Below are 20340 nucleotides of genomic sequence, written 5' to 3' on the forward strand. Positions count from 1 at the left end.
TATTTTTTTCTCCTCGTGCTGACAGCGTGAGGAGAAAAAAAAAAGCCGATCACTGGCGGCCATGTGAGGGACATCAGTCCCCATCACGGCCAGCTGCGGCCAGCCCATCAGTGCCCACCTGTGCCCCCTGCCAGTGCCACCTAACAATAGGCAACAGTACCGCCTATCAGTGCTACCTATCAGTGCCCATCTGTACCGCCTTATCTGTGCCACCTTAACTATGCCTATCAGTGCCCACCAGTGCTGCCTCATCAGCACATATCAATGAAGGAGAAAAATTACCTGTTTGCAAAATTTTATAACAAACTATTAAACATGATTTTTTTTTTCTAAATTTTCCATAATTATTTTGTTTGTTTAGCAAAAAATAAAAATCCCAGCCGTGATTAAATATCACCAAAAGAAAGTTCTATTTGTGGGGAAAAAGTTATAAAAATTTCATTTGGACACAGTGTTGTATGACCGCGTAATCGTCATTCAAAGAGGGCGAGCGCTGAAAGCTGAAAATTGGTCGGGGCAGGAGGGGAGGTGAAAGTGTCGAAGTGGCTGGATCCATAAATTGTGTCGGCAGCACAGAAAAGGAAGATTATCGGAGAGAAATCCAGGAATACAGGACGGGGAACACAGCTCAGGAAAGTGACCAGGGGATTACAGGCTGATATCACCCAGCCCCCGCCCTACTCTGGACCAATCAGTGAGCAGTATGGGTGGAGGAATGGATTTAGTGTTAATGACCCACCTGTGCTGATCTCTGTAGGAGTGTCCTCCTCTATAAATGTCCCCGTTATTCCATCCTCCTCCATAGACTGCTGATCATCCCTCACATACCTCTCTTCTTCTTCTGATTTCACCTCAAATTCTATATCCATTGGATCTCCACTCTAAACCAAGAAAATGAGAGAGAAAATATCATCTGTAAGATAGAAGATTTATTATTGTGACATCACATAAGAAATCCACACATTGTCTCCATGAGTCTGTGTTTTATAATCTCCATCCCACCAACCTTGTAATATGGAGGGATGGTGTGATCTTCCTGTGTGGAATCCCGGGAATACAGAGGACGGGGACATCTCTCTGGTGGGTTCCCATTACTGGATCCATCTGTAGGAAACACACACACTGACTGAATACATTGTTTCTATGTGTTTATCAGATGATAGACATGGGCACCGTCAATAAATTCGTTTTGTTCTGTTCCGTTACGATTCGTATTAAAATTAATTTGTACATCGTGTCCGAAATTTCGTTTAGCTTCGTACGAAATACGAATTACCGTTAGATTTGTTAATTTGTAGGAACGATGTTCGTTACGATGAATTTAAAGGCAAAAATATACCTCAATATGACAGTCGATGCTGATGGAAGTTTGGTTTTTATCCGAAATACGAAATTCCGTTGAAGAATTTCCTATCCGAAATACGAAGTTTCATTAGATGAGAAAGAGAGAAGCGGATTGTCTGCCATGCACCGCTGGTCCAGTTTGCGCCTGCTCCTCCTGGGGCTGCTTATTATGAGGGGCTCCCACCATCCCTGTGCTATGCTGATTTCCTCCTGGGGCTGCTTATTATGAGGGGCTCCCACCATCCCTGTGCTGTGCTGACTTCCTCCTGGGGCTGCTTATTATGAGGGGCTCCCACCATCCCGGTGCTATGCTGACTTCCTCCTGGGGCTGCTTATTATGAGGGGCTCCCACCATCCCTGTGCTATGCTGACTTCCTCCTGGGGCTGCTTATTATGAGGGGCTCCCACCATCCCTGTGCTATGCTGACTTCCTCCTGGGGCTGTACCTCTGCTGTGCATATTATGAGGGGCTCCCACCATCCCTGTGCTGTGCTGACTTCCTCCTGGGGCTGCTTATTGACTTCCTCCTGGGGCTGCTTATTATGAGGGGCTCCCACCATCCCTGTGCTATGCTAACTTCCTCCTGGGGCTGCTTATTATGAGGGGCTCCCACCATCCCTGTGCTGTGCTGACTTCCTCCTGGGGCTGTACATCTGCTGTGCTCAGTATGTCAGTACAGCACAGGAATGGTGGAAACCCCTCATAATGAGCACAGCAGAGGTACAGCACCCGGAAGAAATCAGCACAGCACAGGGATGGTGGGAGCCCCTCATAATAAGCATAATGACTGAGTCGTCGTCGATGTGACGACAACTAATCCGAAATTCGTAAACAAAAATTCGTATTGCGTACAGAATTCGGACGCATGGCAATTCGTATTTCGGATCCTCCCGAACGTACGAATTTTGGGAAATTCATACAAAACGAATCGCACATGTCTATCAGATGATGGGGGATCTAGGTGGAGCCTCCGTACTGCTCTCTCCTTTACAATAAAGTCTCCTCTTACCCGGTGATGTGAGGGGCGGCTGATTGTCCATCATGACGTCCTTGTAGAGATCCTTGTGTCCTTCTAAATACTCCCACTCCTCCATGGAGAAATAGACAGTGACATCCTGACACCTTATAGGAACCTGACACACACAATGATACAGTCACCATCCAGACACATCCCTTGTCTGTTACTGGATAATGTCCCAGAATTCCCAGAATCCTCCTCACCTCTCCTGTCAGCAGCTCCATCATCTTCTTGGTGACTTCTAGAATCTTCTCCATGTTGTGTCTCTCAGGTTTTAGGGAGTCACATGGAGGCACTGTGATGGTCATATGATCACCGGACTTCACAAGAGGAAATCTCTGTATTGGTGAACCAATAGGAAGATCATGTTAGAATCCCAGAATCCTCCTCACCTCTCCGGTCAGGTCTGTGTTTTATTAATAGAGATGAGAGTGATGTCATGTGATCTCCCAGAATCCTCCTCACCTCTCCGGTCAGGTCTGTGTTTTATTAATAGAGATGAGAGTGATGTCATGTGATCTCCCAGAATCCTCCTCACCTCTCCGGTCAGGTCTGTGTTTTATTAATAGAGATAAGAGTGATGTCATGTGACCTCCCAGAATCCTCCTCACCTCTCCGGTCAGGTCTGTGTTTTATTAATAGAGATAAGAGTGATGTCATGTGACCTCCCAGAATCCTCCTCACCGCTCCGGTCAGGTCTGTTTTTTATTAATAGAGATAAGAGTGATGTCATGTGACCTCCCAGAATCCTCCTCACCTCTCCGGTCAGGTCTGTGTTTTATTAATAGAGATAAGAGTGATGTCATGTGACCTCCCAGAATCCTCTTCACCTCTCCGGTCAGGTCTGTGTTTTATTAATAGAGATAAGAGTGATGTCATGTGACCTCCCAGAATCCTCCTCACCTCTCCGGTCAGGTCTGTGTTTTATTAAAGCGGAGGTCCACTCTAAAGTGGACCTTCCGCTCATTGGAATCCTTCCCCCCTCCGGCGCCACAATTGGCACCTTTCAGGGGGGAGGGGGGTGCAGGTACCTGTACAGTACAGGTATCTGCACCCACTTCCGGGATAGCTCTCTGCGGAAAGGGGCGTAGATCTACGCCCCTTTCCGAAAGTCCCCCGCTGCCTGCTGGGAAATACACGGATCCCAGAGGCAGCGGGTCCATCTGTATTGCGCAGCGCAACTCGCGCATGCGCAGTAGGGAACCGGGAAATGAAGCCGAAAGGCTCCACTTCCTGATTCCCATACCCAAGATGGCGGCGGCAGCACCCGAGAGACGATCGAGAGATCGGCTTCGGGTGCCGACATTGCGGGCTCGCTGGGCGGGTAAGTGTCACTATTTTAAAAGTCAGCAGCTGCTGGCTTTAAAAAAAAAAAAAAAACGGCGGACTCACGCTTTAATAGAGATGAGAGTGATGTCATGTGACCTCCCAGAATCCTCCTCACCTCTCCGGTCAGGTCTGTGTTTTATGAATAGAGATAAGAGTGATGTCATGTGACCTCCCAGAATCCTCCTCACCTCTCCGGTCAGGTCTGTGTTTTATTAATAGAGATAAGAGTGATGCCATGTGACCTCCCAGAATCCTCCTCACCTCTCCGGTCAGGTCTGTGTTTTATTAATAGAGATAAGAGTGATGTCATGTGACCTCCCAGAATCCTCCTCACCTCTCCGGTCAGCAGGTAGATGATCTCCAGGGTGAGGTTTAGTATCTTCTCAGTCATGTGACTCCGGTCCTCCTCCATCCTCATCGATGTGGTCATGTGATCTCTGCGGGTTTCTCTGTAGACAGTGGAGAATTATTAGGACTGTATTGGTTGTACATTGTTGGGATGGGGATATAAGGGGTTAATATGCCGGCTGCCCCCCAGTGGGAATTAGAACAGGTAGATCGGGTTTATCTTAGAAAAAAAAAATAAGAGAGACCTCATATGAGAGGCAGAGTTTCTGCTCGGGGAGATAGTAGGGGGAGAGCAGTTGCTGCCCATCAGTGCCTCCTCATCAGTGTCACTTATCAGTGCCCATCTGTTCCACCTACCAGTGCCGCCTCATCAAAGCCCACCAGTGCCACCTACCAGTATCTATCAGTGCCCAGCAGTGCCTCCTATCAGTGCCCACCAATTGCCGCAAGAACCGGCTGCGCTACGGAACTTGCTAAAGATATATTGCTTTTGGAAAGAAGTTCCAACTTTTTATCTTTTGGATCCTTTAACATCAGCGCATTATCCATCGGACATGTGAGACTCTTGTTCACTGAGCATCAATTGCTGGAACCCCCTCCCATTTATTATAGAAGTCCTCTTCCATAGGATAAAGTGTGGATCATTTCTAAGGAGGATAATTTTGTTTATCCGGATGTTCCCATTCAGAATAAATACGTTTTTTTAGCCATGCATGAACAGGAAAAGCATCCCCAGATGGGGGAGGTTTTAATGATCCCAAACCAGGAGGTGGGTTCATCAAGAGCCTGCGCTGCAGGCAGCAAAAATGTGGAACGAACCAATTTAGTAAGAGAATGCACAAGCAACCTGTCTTGTGATGCTACTCCTTCTATATTAGGATCCTCAGAAGAGGATATATTAGTATCTTCCAAATCTTTTGGAAGATCTTCCTGATCCCCAGCCTCCTGAACTTCAATAAGAGGGTCTTGAGCATAAGATGGGGATCTGCTACGTTTGGCCCCACTATGGAGCGATATCATAGCATCAATCTTCTTTTCCAAATTACAAATGGTAGAAGAGAAAAAAAAACCTCCTGTGTGATATATACAGGGGCTGAAGTGTATAGCGCAGCTGCAACAACAGTCTCCCCTGGCGGCTCAATCTGACCGGCCGCACCACTCTCAGAGGAGGATGACATTCTTTTGGAAATGGATTTAGCTTATTGTGAAACCATTGACCCTTTAGGACCCTTAGAGGAGTTCCTGGTCCCTCTTCCACTCATAGCCTGAAGCAAAAAAGCAGAGGCACTACCAAAAAGAATGTACACTGCTAGGTTATAGTCCAGCGCTATAAGCTGCTATTAATACCCAGCCTGGTAAAGTAATAATGTGTCAAAGGGAAATGCCCGTGTCACCAAATCTAAAGTAAACCACCTCTGCTCATGTGTCCCTCCACAGCCAGCAGCACCAAACCACAGTGCTTTAAAAACGTCCTCCACGTGCGGCCGGCATCTAACGCCATTAGCCCCGCCCCCCTGCACTAATTATGCCCCCCCATCTTTCAAAAGAAAGTGTTTTCCCGCATGAGTGGCGGACTTCAGGAGCCTTGCAAACAGCTGATATGGCGGCGGGGGGAGGGGGGTTAAAAACCACCGCTGAGCGGCCACGCGGTTTGTTTGTTTAAAAAAAAAAAATGCTTTCGGCATATAGGCCCCCGAAGGGGAAAATTGCAACATTGGGGGCGCAGGAGGAGAACCAGTCCCACCCTTTCTTACCGGAGGACCTACTTGTTGTGGCCGGAGGAGAGGAGGAAATGAAGGCTTCTGGCACAGCGCTGTTTCCAGCATCAGGCGGCGAGTGCTCAATACAGCCCCCCAGGGGTGACACACAGGCATAACAACATTATAACTTAAAAGGAGAAATTCATAAGAAAATCTCCACTTACCTTCCCACCGCAGGGTTATCTGAGATAAACCCAATCTTCACCTTTCACGGTGGGCTCCGAAATCTTCAGGAAGAGGGGAACCTAGATTGTGTTACCCACAATCCTGGACCTGCGACAGCCCCCGGCTAGTTAAAACTTTATGGCCTCACTACCAAAAAGTACTGGATCCCAGGGTCCAGCTCTCTAAAAAGAGAAACCTCGTTTCTTCGGACACGAGGCCCGGGGTACCATTCCTTAGGCCTATGAAAGGACACTCTGAACGGATCCGGTCAGCATGGCTAGCCCCAACAAGGATTGCTTCCAGTGGAGCTCAGCACAGCACATCTTTACTCGTGACCAACACCTTAGACACTGGCAAAAAAGACCGAGGACTCCCAGTGATGGGAGGGGTTATATAGGGAGTGCACTTCTTGCCTTAGGGGTGTGCCAGTGTCCATCACCTATCAGTGGCCATTATAATCCCACATAGTAACTACTATGGCTCTGTGTCCCTTGATGTATGAAAAGAAGGCGTAGCCCTCCCCCCCACACACAATTATGTAAACTTTTAACATTTGACGTGCCCATGAAACAATAACTAACTTCACTCCCCAACGTGGTGCAAAGACAACGCTGTAGAAGCTCCTACAGGTCATCAGCTTCAAGAAAACCGGGAATAGCGGCCCCAGAATTATTACTCTCACTCCGGGGGGGGGGGGGGGGGGGGGGTTACTATGTGTGGCCAACACCTCCCTATGTGATATTTCTACTATACTAACAGGTCCCCTTTAAGGAGACATCAGGGGTTTATTAGACCCCCTAACATTACCTATGGACCTCAGTGGAGCTGATGAAGTACAGATCGGGATCAGCTTCTTCCCGGACCACAGTGACCAGGGAATGACGGCTCTGAGCCTGGAAGTGATGAAACGCTCGGCTCTTCTGGGTTCATTCACCGGAGAGGAGATCCGAGAACTTATCACCCTCCGCTCCATCCGTCATACCAGTCCCGGGCCTGCAGGAGGGGCAGAAGAGCCCCGGGGTACATGGCGGAGGTAGTTAGGTGCAGGGGAGGGGTTCGTATTTTCAAAATAAAGGGTGTCGAACTGCCAATTTCACTACAACCCGAATCTCATCCTTCGTTACAAGAGACTGCTAAGGAGAGAAGGTGACACATCCCCAATATGAAGGAAACGTCCCCGCCCCTTAATTAAGGGAAATGTTGTGCCCCTGAAGGAGTTAATATAGGTCTCCACACTATATATGTGTGTATCATCATCTGCTGGAGATAAAAGACGTCACAGTGACTATGGAGGAAGAGGACGGAACATGACGGGGGGGGGGGGGGGGTTACTGGGTGTAAATAGAAAATAAGATCTTATTACCTCCTCTGCTGCCTCTCCCAGCAACGTCTCCTCCCAACTCACTTCTCACCCGGAACTTCCTGTCTGTACCTGACATCACTTCCTGTCTTCCATAGAGACTTCCTGTCTCTATGGTATAAGTGAGAAGATCACCACCTTGTGGAGCTCAGAGGAACTGCAGCCCCCGAGAAACGTCTCGTAGTGTGAACACGGCCTTGTGCTGTGTGTGTATGTACTGTATATCCTTATAGATGGGGGTCATCTCCACTCCCACCAAGGGGGAGAGAAATATATTACTGCCTAGTCCAGCCTTTCTCAGCCAGGGTTCCTCCAAAATGTCTCTAGGGGTTCCTTGAGCAATGGACAATTTCTGTCTCTGTCTTCCCACTGCTGACGATGTAATAAAGTCCTTCTCCCACTGACATAAGAGGGTCCTTCTCTTAAATTTCTAGGGGTATCTGTGCAGCATGTGCATGGTTATCATTATCTATGTTGTGGTTTAACCCTGCTCCTCATGCTCCCTTCCCATATACACTATATTATCAAAAGTATTGGGGCGCCTGCCTTTACATGAACATTAATGGCATCCCAGACTTCAGGTAAGTCTGTCCACAAGGTTTAGGAGTGTGTCCATGGCCATTCTTCCAGAAGCACAGTTGTGAGGTTAGGCACTGATGTTGGACAAGAAGGCCTGGCTCTCAGTCTCCGCTCTAATTCCTCCCAAAGGTGTTCTATTGGATTGAGGTCAGGACTGTAGGCCAGTCAAGTTCCTCCACCCCAAACTCACTCATCCGTATCTTTATAGACCTTGCTTTGTGCACTGGTGGGCAGTCATGTTGGAGCAGGAAGGGGCCGTCCCCCAAACTGTTCTCAAAAAGTTGGGAGTATGAAATTGCCCAAAATGTCTTGGTATCCTGACGCCTTAAGCGTTTCCTTCACTGGAACTAAGGGGCCAAGCTCAACCCCTGAAAAACACCAGCCCCTCCCCCCCCCCCCCCCACCACGATAATTCCCCCTCCACAAATGATTTGGACCAGTGCACAAAGCAGCCAGCCAGTCGGGAAATGGGTGACACTTCGGGGGGGGGGGGGGGGGGAAGGAGGCCCTGATAATGAAGGAGCTCGGTGCTTCGGGTGACTGGTTCCCCACATATTGGGACTGACCTTGCAGGACAGGGCGCCCTAGGGACCTAGTGTGTAGACATATGCAGAACGAGAAAATGTATTTAGTTTGGACCAATTAGTTATGTTGCCAATTTCGTTTTCATTGCAGTCGTAACAAAATTTGTTTTGTTTCGTTATCAACCAGCTTCTAAATTTTCCAATGGATCTGAAATATTCAAATTGAAAATATCAAATTGATTCAAATTCGTTGTGAAGAATAGCTGCTTCTATGCTATTCAGATTTCAGAAGACGGTCATATTCAATTTTTTATTTCTATTCTATTCCTTTATTTTCTATTCAATTTTATTCTATTCTTTTGTGTTCTATTCTATTCTACTCTATTCTTTTCGAAATTTGAATTTCAGAAGACGGCTATATTCTGTTTTATTTTATGCGATTTTATAACTTTCTATTCCTTTATTTTCTATTCTATTGTATTCTATTCTTTTTGAAATTCTAATTTTGGAAGAGGGCTATAGTCTTTTTATTTTTTTCCTATTCTTTTCTATTTTATTCTATTCTTTTATTTAGCTGCTACAAACTTTTCATTTTTATATAAATATCTTCTGGTCTCCCCAAGAGCCTGTATTCACTATATCTGCTCTCCCTGGGACTCTGCATTCACTATATCTGCTCTCCCCAGCAGCCTGCATTCACTATATTTGCTCTCCCCGGGACTTTCCATTCATGATACCTGGTCTCCCCATTCACTATATCTGCTCTCCCCAGGAGCCTGCATTCACTATATCTGCTCTCCCCAGCAGCCTGCATTCACTATATTTGCTCTCCCCGGGACTCTCCATTCATGATACCTGGTCTCCCCATTCACTATATCTGCTCTCCCCAGGAGCCTGCATTCACTATATCTGCTCTCCCCAGCAGCCTGCAGTCACTATATCTGCTCTCCCCAGGAGCCGGCATTCACTATATCTGCTCTCTCCAGGACACTCCATTCATGATATCTGATCTCCACAGGACCCTGCATTCACTAAATCTGGTCTCCCCAGGACCCTGTAGTCACTATATCTGCTCTCCCCGGGACCCTGTAGTCACTATATCTGCTCTCCCCGGGACCCTGCAGTCACTATATCTGCTCTCCCGGGACCCTGTAGTCACTATATCTGCTCTCTCCAGGACTCTCCATTCGCGATATCTGATCTCCCCAGCAGCCTGCAGTCACTATATCTGATCTTCCCAGTAGCCTGCATTCACTATATCTGGTCTCCCCAGGACTCTGCAGTCACTATATCTGATCTCCCCAGGACCCTGTAGTCACTATATCTCCTCGCCTCAGGACCCTGTAGTCACTATATCTGCTCTCCCCGGGACCCTGTAGTCACTATATCTGCTCTCCCCGGGACCCTGCAGTCACTATATCTGCTCTCCCCGGGACCCTGTAGTCACTATATCTGCTCTCTCCAGGACTCTCCATTCGCGATATCTGATCTCCCAAGCAGCCTGCAGTCTCTATATCTGATCTCCCCAGGACCCTGCATTCACTAAATCTGGTCTCCCCAGGACCCTGTAGTCACTATATTTGCTCTCCTCAGGACTCTGCATTCACTATATCTTATCTCCCCAGGACACTGCATTCACTAAATCTGGTCTCCCCAGGACCCTGCAGTCACTAAATCTGGTCTCCCCAGGACCCTGCAGTCACTATATTTGCTCTCCTCAGGAGCCTGCATTCACTATATCTTATCTCCCCAGGACTCTGCAGTCACTATATCTGGTCTCCCACAGTACACAGAACACGGAAATGCAATCGTTTAGTAATTATAAACTGCTAAATACCTTTTCCCATCAGCAGTATATATATCAGTGTCTGGTTAAAAGTTGTAGGAGGAGTTTTTATTCTCCTATGAGTCTGCAGGTCCCCCGACCCTCTGTCTGGACAGTGCTGATTGGCCCTGTGCTGATCACATGTACTCTCCCAAGAAAAACAAAGTAAAAAAGCTCTCTAGTAATACACACCAAACTGAGCATGTGCAGCTTGTCCTCAAGGCTCTATTCTATCAGTAGATGGATTGTGCTGGAATAACGTGAGACGGATTTATCCTGCTGGTACATATTACGGTCACGTTTCATTAAGAGTTAAGTATATGCAGCGCTAGAAGCATCAAATGATAAAATAATAGTCCATAGTGTTAAAACAGAGTTCTTTGTTCAGGGGAAATACTGGCACCACCCACGGTGCAGACAGAGATACAATAAGGTGAACGTGAGATTATCCTCCACCGAACATCAACACACCAGGCCTCTTACCAAAGGAAGTGGACCACTGAATTACAGGTGGACAAACAAGCATGATATATATCCACAGCGCCACCGAACCACTTTATTTGGATCATAGAAAGGCTGTATTTTGTAGTCCCACTCAATGGTAATTCATAGGTACATGCATAGGATACAAGAAAGCAACTCCTCATGGCGTAGTATTTAAAACCAAGGTACATTTATTTCTTACAAAAAGCCAGGGCACTCACATTTTGAGAAATACAAACAAGCATATCAAAAGTTGCAATACGTCATGGATAGCAGCTGTTTCCAACCACAAAGATGGCCGCAGTCGGCACGTTACAGTGTCGTGACACCAGAGCTCCACCCTACGTGGCGTTTCGTCCCAATAGGGACGTCGTCAGTCGTGTTTCATTAACACAGTGATTTCCTGTAACCCTCAACTCCATCTATTGGCCATAATGCAGTATTTGTCCCATAATTCCTCAAAAGAAAAAAAAAAAGGGGGGGAAAAAAGCACATTATGGCCATATCACGGTAACCACAAAGACATGGTGACTTGCTAACCAGGATGTGGTTCTGTGACGGGACGGGGGGGGGGGGGGGGGGACTACGAGGGCATAAGGGGAATTTATACTGAGCAAGTAAGACTGGCTGTGATACATTTTCACAGCCCGCACTACCTCTGGCCACCACTAGAGGGAGACTCCACTCCAATCCAGCTGGCTGACCAAACGAATGGAACATAACGGATGGATAATATTAAATAACAATAATACATTTTTTTTTATTATTATTATTATTATTATTAATAATAATAATAATTTGTATAGTTCCATTTGTTTAGATGCGGCATTCATAATTTCGGATAATTTGTAACTTCGGAAAAATTCGTATTCGTTCACTAACAGCCAAATTTGAAAGGAAATTCCAATACCTATAATTTAATAGTTATTATAAGTTAGTTATTATTTCTAATTTTCGTTCTTTCAAATTTTCTTTCTTATTTTCAGATTTTCAAAATTTTCTGATTTACAAATTTTCTAATTTTACGAATTGCGATCATAATGAATGAATCGAAAAAGGAAGAAAACAATTGAACGAAAAAAAATCAAAAACAAACAAAATTTTCGGCAGTGCACATCTCTAGAGCTGGGTAATTAGGGGCTGTAGGGCTCAGTTTGTGGGGTGAGTGGGGACCTGGAGGGATTTGTTTGTTGTCGCCACCCTCCTATTTTTTTTTTTTTTTTCAATTCTATTCTTTTCCATTTTGAATTTCAGAAGATCGTTATAATTTAATTCTATTCTTTTTTTATTCTATTCTATTCCTTTCTATTCTGTTCTTTTTTTTTTCTATCCTATTTTGTTCTGTTTTACTTTATTATATTTTCTGTTCTATTCTTTTCTATTCTCTTTTTCTCCCTATTCTTTTTTATTCTCTTTGTAAATTGGAAAACTGAAATTAGAAAATCAAATTCTAAAAACGAATTTCGAAGTAGAAAACTATTTTGAATTGGAAAGCCTTTTCGAATTAGAAAACTATTCGAAATCGATCCGAATTTGAATCGATTTGAGTAAAAATCAATGAAAAAAATTTAGAAAAACGGCTTAAACTAAACAAATTCATGTAAATAACGAAAAAACTAATTTTTTCCTTCTGCACATGTCTAATATCCCACGCTACTCCATTTATTGGAATATGGATGTGGGCTGGACTTTAGCCTCTGGCCAATCAACCCCCCGGGGGATGACCCACGTCTCAGCCCACAGGATGTTCTGATGTTGAATGGGAACGGTTCCGACAGAGGCGGCTCTCTAATTAGGCAAATAAGGCGGTCGCCTAAGGCCTCGCACTCACAGGGGCCTCCTGACAGCCTAATTGAAGAGCCGCCTCTGCTGACAACAATGCCGCTGCGGCATTAAGCTCAGACCGGCAACGGTTTAACATTGCCTGTGAGATAGAGGACAGACACCAGCACTGAGATAGAGAGCACTGACACCAGCACCAAGAGCACTGACACCAGCACTTTAAAGCTCTTAATATATGTAATTTGTACAGTTCATTTTTTTATCGCTTGAATTATTTTTCCCATTATGGGCAGGGGTGGGGCCTCATGTATAGGTTTTGCCTAAGGCCTCAAAAAGCCTAGAGCCGCCTCTGGCGTTCCGATCACTGGGTCGGGGGATAGGATTTCCGACACCAGCACATCGGTCCGATCGTGACAAGACCAATCACTGCCCGTCGCAGTCTAGCGCCATATAAGTATTTTGTGTGGTTTTTTTTTACGGGAGCGACAAATACGGATTTCCATGTACACCTCGCCCAACGTCTGTCCCATCAGAAGGAATTATTTCCAGGTCTCGGCAACTAATATTTTAGCTTTTATAAGAGATAAAATGTATTCCTCAGATGTGTTGCTATTAAAGCTGGCAGAGAGTTCGGGAGCCTCCTGACTGCCCCCTGCTGGCTCTTGTAGCCAAAACCACTAGAACTTTCTTTGAGGCTTCAAGAAAGTGAGAGATCTGTCTACACGGATAGGAGACTTTTATTGGCATCTAGGTGTCATCTCTGTCCTTTTCACATGCTAATTGAGGAACATACATTACCAAACTCAATATTGAACCCTACGGACTATGACTGGGATGTCATTAAAGTTCATGCGCGAGTAAAGGCAGGCGTCCCAATACTTTTGGTAATATAGTCTATGACTAAAAAATAGGAATAATGTATCATTAATAACACAGAATTACACTATATCTACAATTATATACTTCTACAGATCACATCTCAGCTACGGACAAAACTACCCGAGACTCTTCTATTACAGGCCACTAGAAGGAACTGACAATTATAGGAGGTCACCATTTGCCACGGTTGGGGCGTATGCTCGTCACATTTGAGGGACACATTTTTTAGAAACAGACCTGTAAGGGTTTGTAAAATCTTCCACCATGAAATGTACTCAGCCAATGAGAGGTAATGACTCCATTTTTATTTTAAAAGGCCTAGAGGACCGCCTTTTAAGTGGTGGGGTTTCGTCCTAGAAGACGACTTGAGAAAACAGACCTCTTGCAAGAGTTTACACCACAAAATAATGTACTCAGCCAATGAGAGGTAAGGTCTCCATTTTTATTTTTCTCCTGCTATCAATGGCCGACACGGTACAAAACTTCATCCATGTCTTTGGTGATCTCTGATCTCCTTATCAACTGTTTCTTCCATGATGAAGATCAGCCATGGAGTATATCTGAGGTGTATATCAGGGGGTGCTTCTTCCCCACATGTCCAGCAACATTCATATACAAGACATTTCCCGCACTCACTAATACACCTCCAGGGTTGTGTGGGACCCCCTGATGTATAGGAAGACAGGACTTCAGTGAAAAACATTTCCCTCTCTCAGGACAGGAAAGTTGATTCTCCCCCTGTGTGAATCCTCTGATGTCTGGAAAGATTGGACTTCTGTGAAAAGCCTTTCCCGCATTTAGGACAGGAATACGGCTTCTCCCCTGTGTGAGATCTCTGATGTGTGGAAAGATGGGACTTACCTATAAAACATTTCCCGCACTCAGGACAGGAATATGACTTCTCCACTGTGTGAGTTCTTTTATGATTCCTAAGACTACCTTTTAACTTGAACCACTTCCCGCACTCATCACATGAAAACGGCTTATCTGTTGGAAGGACGGCACCGCCCCGCACAGTCTGAGGTTCCTCAGGATAAGAGGAATACGATGGTCCGGCACCGTCCCCCACAGTCTGAGGTTCCTCAGGATAAGAGGAATACGATGGTCCGGCACCGTCCCGCACAGTCTGAGATGCCTCAGGATAAGAGGAATACGATGGTCCGGCACCGTCCCGCACAGTCTGAGGTTCCTCGGGATAAGAGGAATACGATGGTCCGGCACCATCCCTCACATTCTGAGGTTCCTCAGGATAAGAGGAATATGATGGTCCGGCACCATCCTGTACAGTCTGAGGTTCCTCAGGATAAGAGGAATACGATGGTCCGGCACCATCCCGCACAGTCTGAGGTTCCTCAGGATAAGAGGAATACGATGGTCCGGCACCGTCCTGCACAGTCTGAGGTTCCTCGGGATAAGCGGAATACGATGGTCCGGCACCGTCCCGCACAGTCTGAGGTTCCTCAGGATGAGAGGAATACAATGGTCCGGCACCGTCCCTCACAGTCTGAGGTTCCTCAGGAGAAGAGGAATACGATGGTCCGGCACCGTCCCGCACAGTCTGAGGTTCCTCAGGATAAGAGGAATACGATGGTCCGGCACCGTCCCGCACAGTCTGAGGTTCCTCGGGATAAGAGGAATACGATGGTCCGGCACCGTCCCGCACAGTCTGAGGTTCCTCAGGACAAGAGGAATACGATGGTCCGGCACCGTCCCGCACAGTCTGAGGTTCCTCAGGATAAGAGGAATACGATGGTCCGGCACCGTCCCGCACAGTCTGAGGTTCCTCGGGATAAGAGGAATACGATGGTCCGGCACCGTCCCGCACAGTCTGAGGTTCCTCGGGATAAGAGGAATACGATGGTCCGGCACCGTCCCGCACAGTCTGAGGTTCCTCGGGATAAGAGGAATACGATGGTCCGGCACCGTCCCGCACAGTCTGAGGTTCCTCAGGATACAGATCTTTTACAATGTGAGATCTTTGATGTTCCGAAAGATCGGACTTCAGTGAAAAGCGTTCCCCGCACTCAGGACAGGAATACGGCTTTCCTCCAGCGGCAGATCTTAGATGTGCTTTAAGACTTGAATACCGTGCAAAACTTCTTCCGCATCTAGTACAGGAATACGGCTTCTCTCCAGTGTGAGATCTTTGATGTGCTAAAAGAGCTACTTTCTGTGCAAAACATTTTCCACAATCAGAACAGATATATGGCTTCTCCCCTGTGTGAGTTTTCTGATGTACGATATAATTTGAAGTGCTTATAAAACGTTTTCCGCACTCAGCACAGGAATACGGCTTCTCCCCCGTATGCAATCTCCGATGTGCTAAAAGATGGCCCCTCTGTGAAAAACATTTCCCGCACTCAGGACAGGAATAAGGCTTCTCACCTGTGTGAGTTCTTCTATGCTTCTTAAGATTGCCTTTTAACCTGAAAAACTTCCCGCAGTCATCACAGGAAAATGGCTTATCTATTGGAAGGACAGCACCATCCCCTACGGTCTGAGGTTCCTCAGGATTAGAGGAATACGATGGTCCGGCACCGTCCCGCACAGTCTGAGGTTCCTCAGGATAAGAGGAATACGATGGTCCGGCACCGTCCCGCACAGTCTGAGGTTCCTCGGGATAAGAGGAATACGATGGTCCATCTACACTGTGTGGTGCCGGATGGACATTTGAGGTAGTCGGGTTTTCTCCTGGACTATACTGTGTGATGTCCTCATCTTCTACTTTACAGTCTGGAGACAAAGTGAGACAATCCTCTGAGGTTTTCCTCATCTCCCGTCCATCTACTAAAATAGAAATACAAAGATTAGTACTAGACATGAGCTGATTGGTTCCCCTAAACCAGGACTCCGCCCACATCAGGCAGCTTTGTCTCTGAGGATCTTACAATTCCCCCCTCAAGGTAACTAGTAAATGGGTCCTCTGATCTCCTACCAGATCATTTCTTTATTCATGGACCTTAGTCAGAGAGGGAGGAAACAACGAGAACTGTCTTTCATAGGAGTGACAGTGATGAGGGGATTATAGGACGAGTGTCCCCTCCCCCTCTATCACTCATTGCCATCTTCCCAACACAAGAAGTCCTGCACTTCCTTATTTACTCCATGATTTAGTCATGAATAACAGCGGGGCTGAGCCCCACCAGAGGTCAGAGAGTGAGGATGGGGGGAGAACAACCAAGATGAAGACTGGACTGATCCTGAAGACCCCCATCATTGGGTTATTGACTCCTCCCCCATTATCACTTTCTGTTTAAGGCTCCAAAGTTGGAGGATGTTAACACATTATTATCACCATGTAAAAGTCTGTCCTCCAATCACATCATCCGATATAAAATGTCCATCTGGTAGGAAATGGGTGTAACAAAAGAGAATACATATTATGTGTATGTATAGCAGTGGGGGGAGGGGAGAGAGCAGAAGTCAGGAGTATGTAATGTACAACATAGAGAATATAGTGCAGGGGTCAGGAGTATGTAATGTACAACATAGAGAATATAGTGCAGGGGTCAGGACTCCTAATATTGGTGTTTAGGAATCAGTAATGGCTTAACTATGTACTTAACTGAGACAAGTTGCAGAGGTCCCACACCGCTGCCTCCCATCTCCTGAGACTGCACTCAGTGACTTGGGTCTGAGACTATACAGACATATCCCTCCACCCGGCACAGCCAGCAAATAACAGAGCAAGTAACCCCGGGGGGATTGTTCTGTCAGAGATCTTGCTAGACCCGGGCATGGGGCAGAAGACCCAAGGTACATACCCCAGGTGCCTAGATCTAGTAACACCTATGGTGAAAATCAACATTTTGCTGCCAGCTGATCCCCAGAATCTCCATAAATCCAGTCTAGATACATAAATTGTGTCGGCAGCACAGAGAAGGAAGATTATCGGAGAGAAATCCAGGAATACAGGACGGGGAACACAGCTCAGGAAAGTGACCAGGGGATTACAGGCTGATATCACCCAGCCCCCGCCCTACTCTGGACCAATCAGTGAGCAGTATGGGTGGAGGAATGGATTTAGTGTTAATGACCCACCTGTGCTGATCTCTGTAGGAGTGTCCTCCTCTATAAATGTCCCCGTTATTCCATCCTCCTCCATAGACTGCTGATCATCCCTCACATACCTCTCTTCTTCTTCTTCTGATTTCACCTCAAATTCTATATCCATTGGATCTCCACTCTAAACCAAGAAAATGAGAGAGAAAATATCATCTGTAAAATAGAAGCTTTAACTTCTGACATAAGAAACACAGAATACTTTTTTGATCCCACAGGGAAATTGGGAAATCCAAACATCATCTTCACCAGTCTAGTCGTTCCACCCCACCAACCTTGTAACAGTGGGGGATGGTGTGATCTTCCTGTGTGGAATCCCGGGAATATAGAGGACGGGGACATCTCTCTGGTGGGTTCCTGGTATTTGGTGGCTCCATCATATCCTTGTGTCCTTCTGAAAACTCCTCCATCACTCCATACTCCTCATCCTCCTCTTTATACTCTTCTTTAACAACAACAATATTATCATCCCCGAGGTGTCCACTCTGAATATATAATAAAACATTCATTGTAAGAAACATGCTGTGTATAAATCAGAACTTCCAATAATTGTTCCTCATCTACCTGATGATGGTGGGGGATGGTGTGATCTTCCTGTGTGGAATCCCGGGAATACAGAGGACGGGGACATCTCTCTGGTGGGTTCCTGTATCTGGATGACTCCCCCATGGTGTCCTGGTACAGATCTTTGTGTTCTTCCTCCATCACCCCATCCTCATCATCCTCCTCTTTTATCTCTTCTTTAACATCAATATTATCACCCCCGAGGTTTCCACTCTGAATATATAATAAAACATTCACTGTAACAATCATGCTGTGTATAAATCAGAGCTACCAATAATTGTCAATCATCTACCTGATGATGCTCTGACTCCTCCATCACCCCATCCTCATCATCCTCCTCTTTTATCTCTTCTTTAACCTCAACTTTAGGATCTCTCAGGTTTCCACTCTGAATATATAATAAAAATGACATCAATGGTAACAATGCAGATAATGTACAGATCCTAATGATACTATCAGTGATTGTTCCTCATCTACCTGATGATGGTGGGGGATGGTGTGACCTTCCTGTGTGGAATCCCGGGAATACAGAGGACGGGGACATCTCTCTGGTGGGTTCCCATTACTGGATCCATCTGTAGGAAACACACACACTGACTGAATACATTGTTTCTATGTGTTTATCAGATGATGGGGGATCTAGGTGGAGCCTCCGTACTGCTCTCTCCTTTACAATAAAGTCTCCTCTTACCCGGTGATGTGAGGGGCGGCTGATTGTCCATCATGACGTCCTTGTAGAGATCCTTGTGTCCTTCTAAATACTCCTACATACAGAAATAGACATGCATAGTACAGTCATCACCTGGACAAGTCTCTTGTCTGGTACCGGATAATGTCCCAGAATTCCCAGAATTCTCCTCACCTCTCCAGTCAGCAGCTCCATCATCTTGTTAATGACTTCTAGGATCTTCTGCAGGTTTTGTTTTTCAGGTTTGAGGGAGTCACATGGAGGCACTGTGATGGTCATAGGATCACTAGACCTTACAGGAGGAAATCTCTGTATTGAGAAACCAAAAGGAACATTGTGTTAGAATCCCAGAATCCTCCTCACCTCTCCGGTCAGGTCTGTGTTTTTATTAATGGAGATAAGAGTGATGTCATGTGACCTCCCAGAATCCTCCTCACCTCTCCGGTCAGGTCTGTGTTTTATTAATAGAGATAAGAGTGATGTCATGTGACCTCCCAGAATCCTCCTCACCTCTCCGGTCAGGTCTGTGTTTTATTAATAGAGATAAGAGTGATGTCATGTGACCTCCCAGAATCCTCCTCACCTCTCCGGTCAGCAGGTAGATGATCTCCAGGGTGAGGTTTAGTATCTTCTCAGTCATGTGACTCCGGTCCTCCTCCATCCTCATTGGTGTGGTCATGTGATCTATGCTGTGTTTCTCTGTAGACGGACAGTAGAGTATTATTAGGACTGTATTGGTTGTACAATGTTGGGATGGGGATATAAGGGGTTAATATGCCGGCTGCCCCCCAGTGGGAATTAGAACAGGTAGATCGGGGTTATCTATAAGAAAAAATTGACCTCCATCAATATACTACAAAGGCAGAGAGACCTCATGTGAGAGGCAGAGCTGCTGCTCGGGGTGATAGTAGGGGGAGAAAAGTTGCTGCCCATCAGTGCCTGCTCATCAGTGTCACTTATTAGTGCCCATCTGTGCCACCTTCCAGTACTTATCAGTGCAGCCTTATCAGTGCCCACTAGTGTATCTGCATGGGGAGATAGTAGGGGGAGAGCAGTTGCTGCATGGGGAGTTGCTGCCCATCAGTGCCGCCTCATCAGTGCCACCTATCAATGCAGCCTCATCAGTGTCACTTATCAGTGCCCATCAGTGAAGGAGAGAAAAATTACCTGTTTGCAAAATTTTATAACAAACTATGAATTTTTTTTTTTACATTTTCAGTCTTTTTTCATTTGTTTACCAAAAAACAAAACCCTCAGTGGTGATTAAATACCACCAAAAAGAAAGCTCTATTTATGTGATAAAAATGTCACGTGGGTACCGTGTTACATGACCGCGCAGTTGTCATTCAAAGTGCGCCAGCGCTGAAAGCTGAGAATTGGCCTGGGCAGGAAGGAGGGGAAAATGCCCAGTAAGGGTTAAATACTCATTTTTCCTTTCCCCCGGAGATGGGCTTTGAAAAAAAAATGGAGAACGGGGGGGTGTGGCTGGAAGAACCTCAGAGAATACGGAACATCATCCCTGTTACTGGATTTATTGTGTAAAGGGGAAGAGAAGGAAAGGGATTATCGTGGCGCCAAAAACTAACAGGGACACTATATATGCATTAAAAATATTTAACAATATAATTTT

The 20340-nt window shown here is 46.0% G+C and overlaps 4 protein-coding genes across 4 annotated transcripts in view; 2 read left to right on the forward strand and 2 right to left on the reverse strand.

Annotated features, from left to right (window-relative positions):
• Nucleotides 1-20340, forward strand: part of LOC143955596 (uncharacterized) — a 464194-nt gene that overhangs the window by 140318 nt on the left and 303536 nt on the right. The window lies entirely within an intron of this gene.
• The window catches only part of LOC143955715 (uncharacterized), a 263796-nt gene that overhangs the window by 128355 nt on the left and 115101 nt on the right, over nucleotides 1-20340 (forward strand). The window lies entirely within an intron of this gene.
• On the reverse strand, nucleotides 119-18525 carry LOC143955889 (uncharacterized). Its single transcript, XM_077466010.1, has 4 exons — nucleotides 18315-18525; nucleotides 18023-18235; nucleotides 17734-17943; nucleotides 119-881 (listed from the first exon to the last, which is right to left on the reverse strand). Exons 1-4 carry the CDS (start codon nucleotides 18432-18434, stop codon nucleotides 678-680), a joined length of 747 nt encoding a protein of 248 aa, XP_077322136.1. The 5' UTR covers nucleotides 18435-18525; the 3' UTR covers nucleotides 119-677.
• On the reverse strand, nucleotides 10904-17695 carry LOC143955630 (uncharacterized). Its single transcript, XM_077465730.1, has one exon. The coding sequence runs from the start codon at nucleotides 16254-16256 to the stop codon at nucleotides 14109-14111; it is 2148 nt and encodes a 715-aa protein (XP_077321856.1). The 5' UTR covers nucleotides 16257-17695; the 3' UTR covers nucleotides 10904-14108.

Source organism: Lithobates pipiens, unplaced genomic scaffold (genome assembly GCF_037356315.1).
Source record: "Lithobates pipiens isolate NorthernLeopardFrog02 unplaced genomic scaffold, aLitPip1_a1.2 Scaffold_35, whole genome shotgun sequence".
In the NCBI taxonomy this organism is placed as follows: domain Eukaryota; kingdom Metazoa; phylum Chordata; class Amphibia; order Anura; family Ranidae; genus Lithobates; species Lithobates pipiens.

Coding starts and splice junctions, on each gene's coding strand:
- LOC143955630 (XM_077465730.1), bottom strand. CDS start 16,256: ATGTGGGCGGAGTCCTGGTTTAGGGGAACCAATCAGCTCATGTCTAGT.
- LOC143955889 (XM_077466010.1), bottom strand. CDS start 18,434: ATGTCATTTTTATTATATATTCAGAGTGGAAACCTGAGAGATCCTAAA. Junction 18,236..18,314: donor AGGAGTCAGAGCATCATCAG/GTAGATGATTGA, acceptor TTATATATTCAG/AGTGGAAACCTCGGGGGTGA. Junction 882..17,733: donor CCATCCCCCACTGTTACAAG/GTTGGTGGGGTG, acceptor TTCTTGGTTTAG/AGTGGAGATCCAATGGATAT.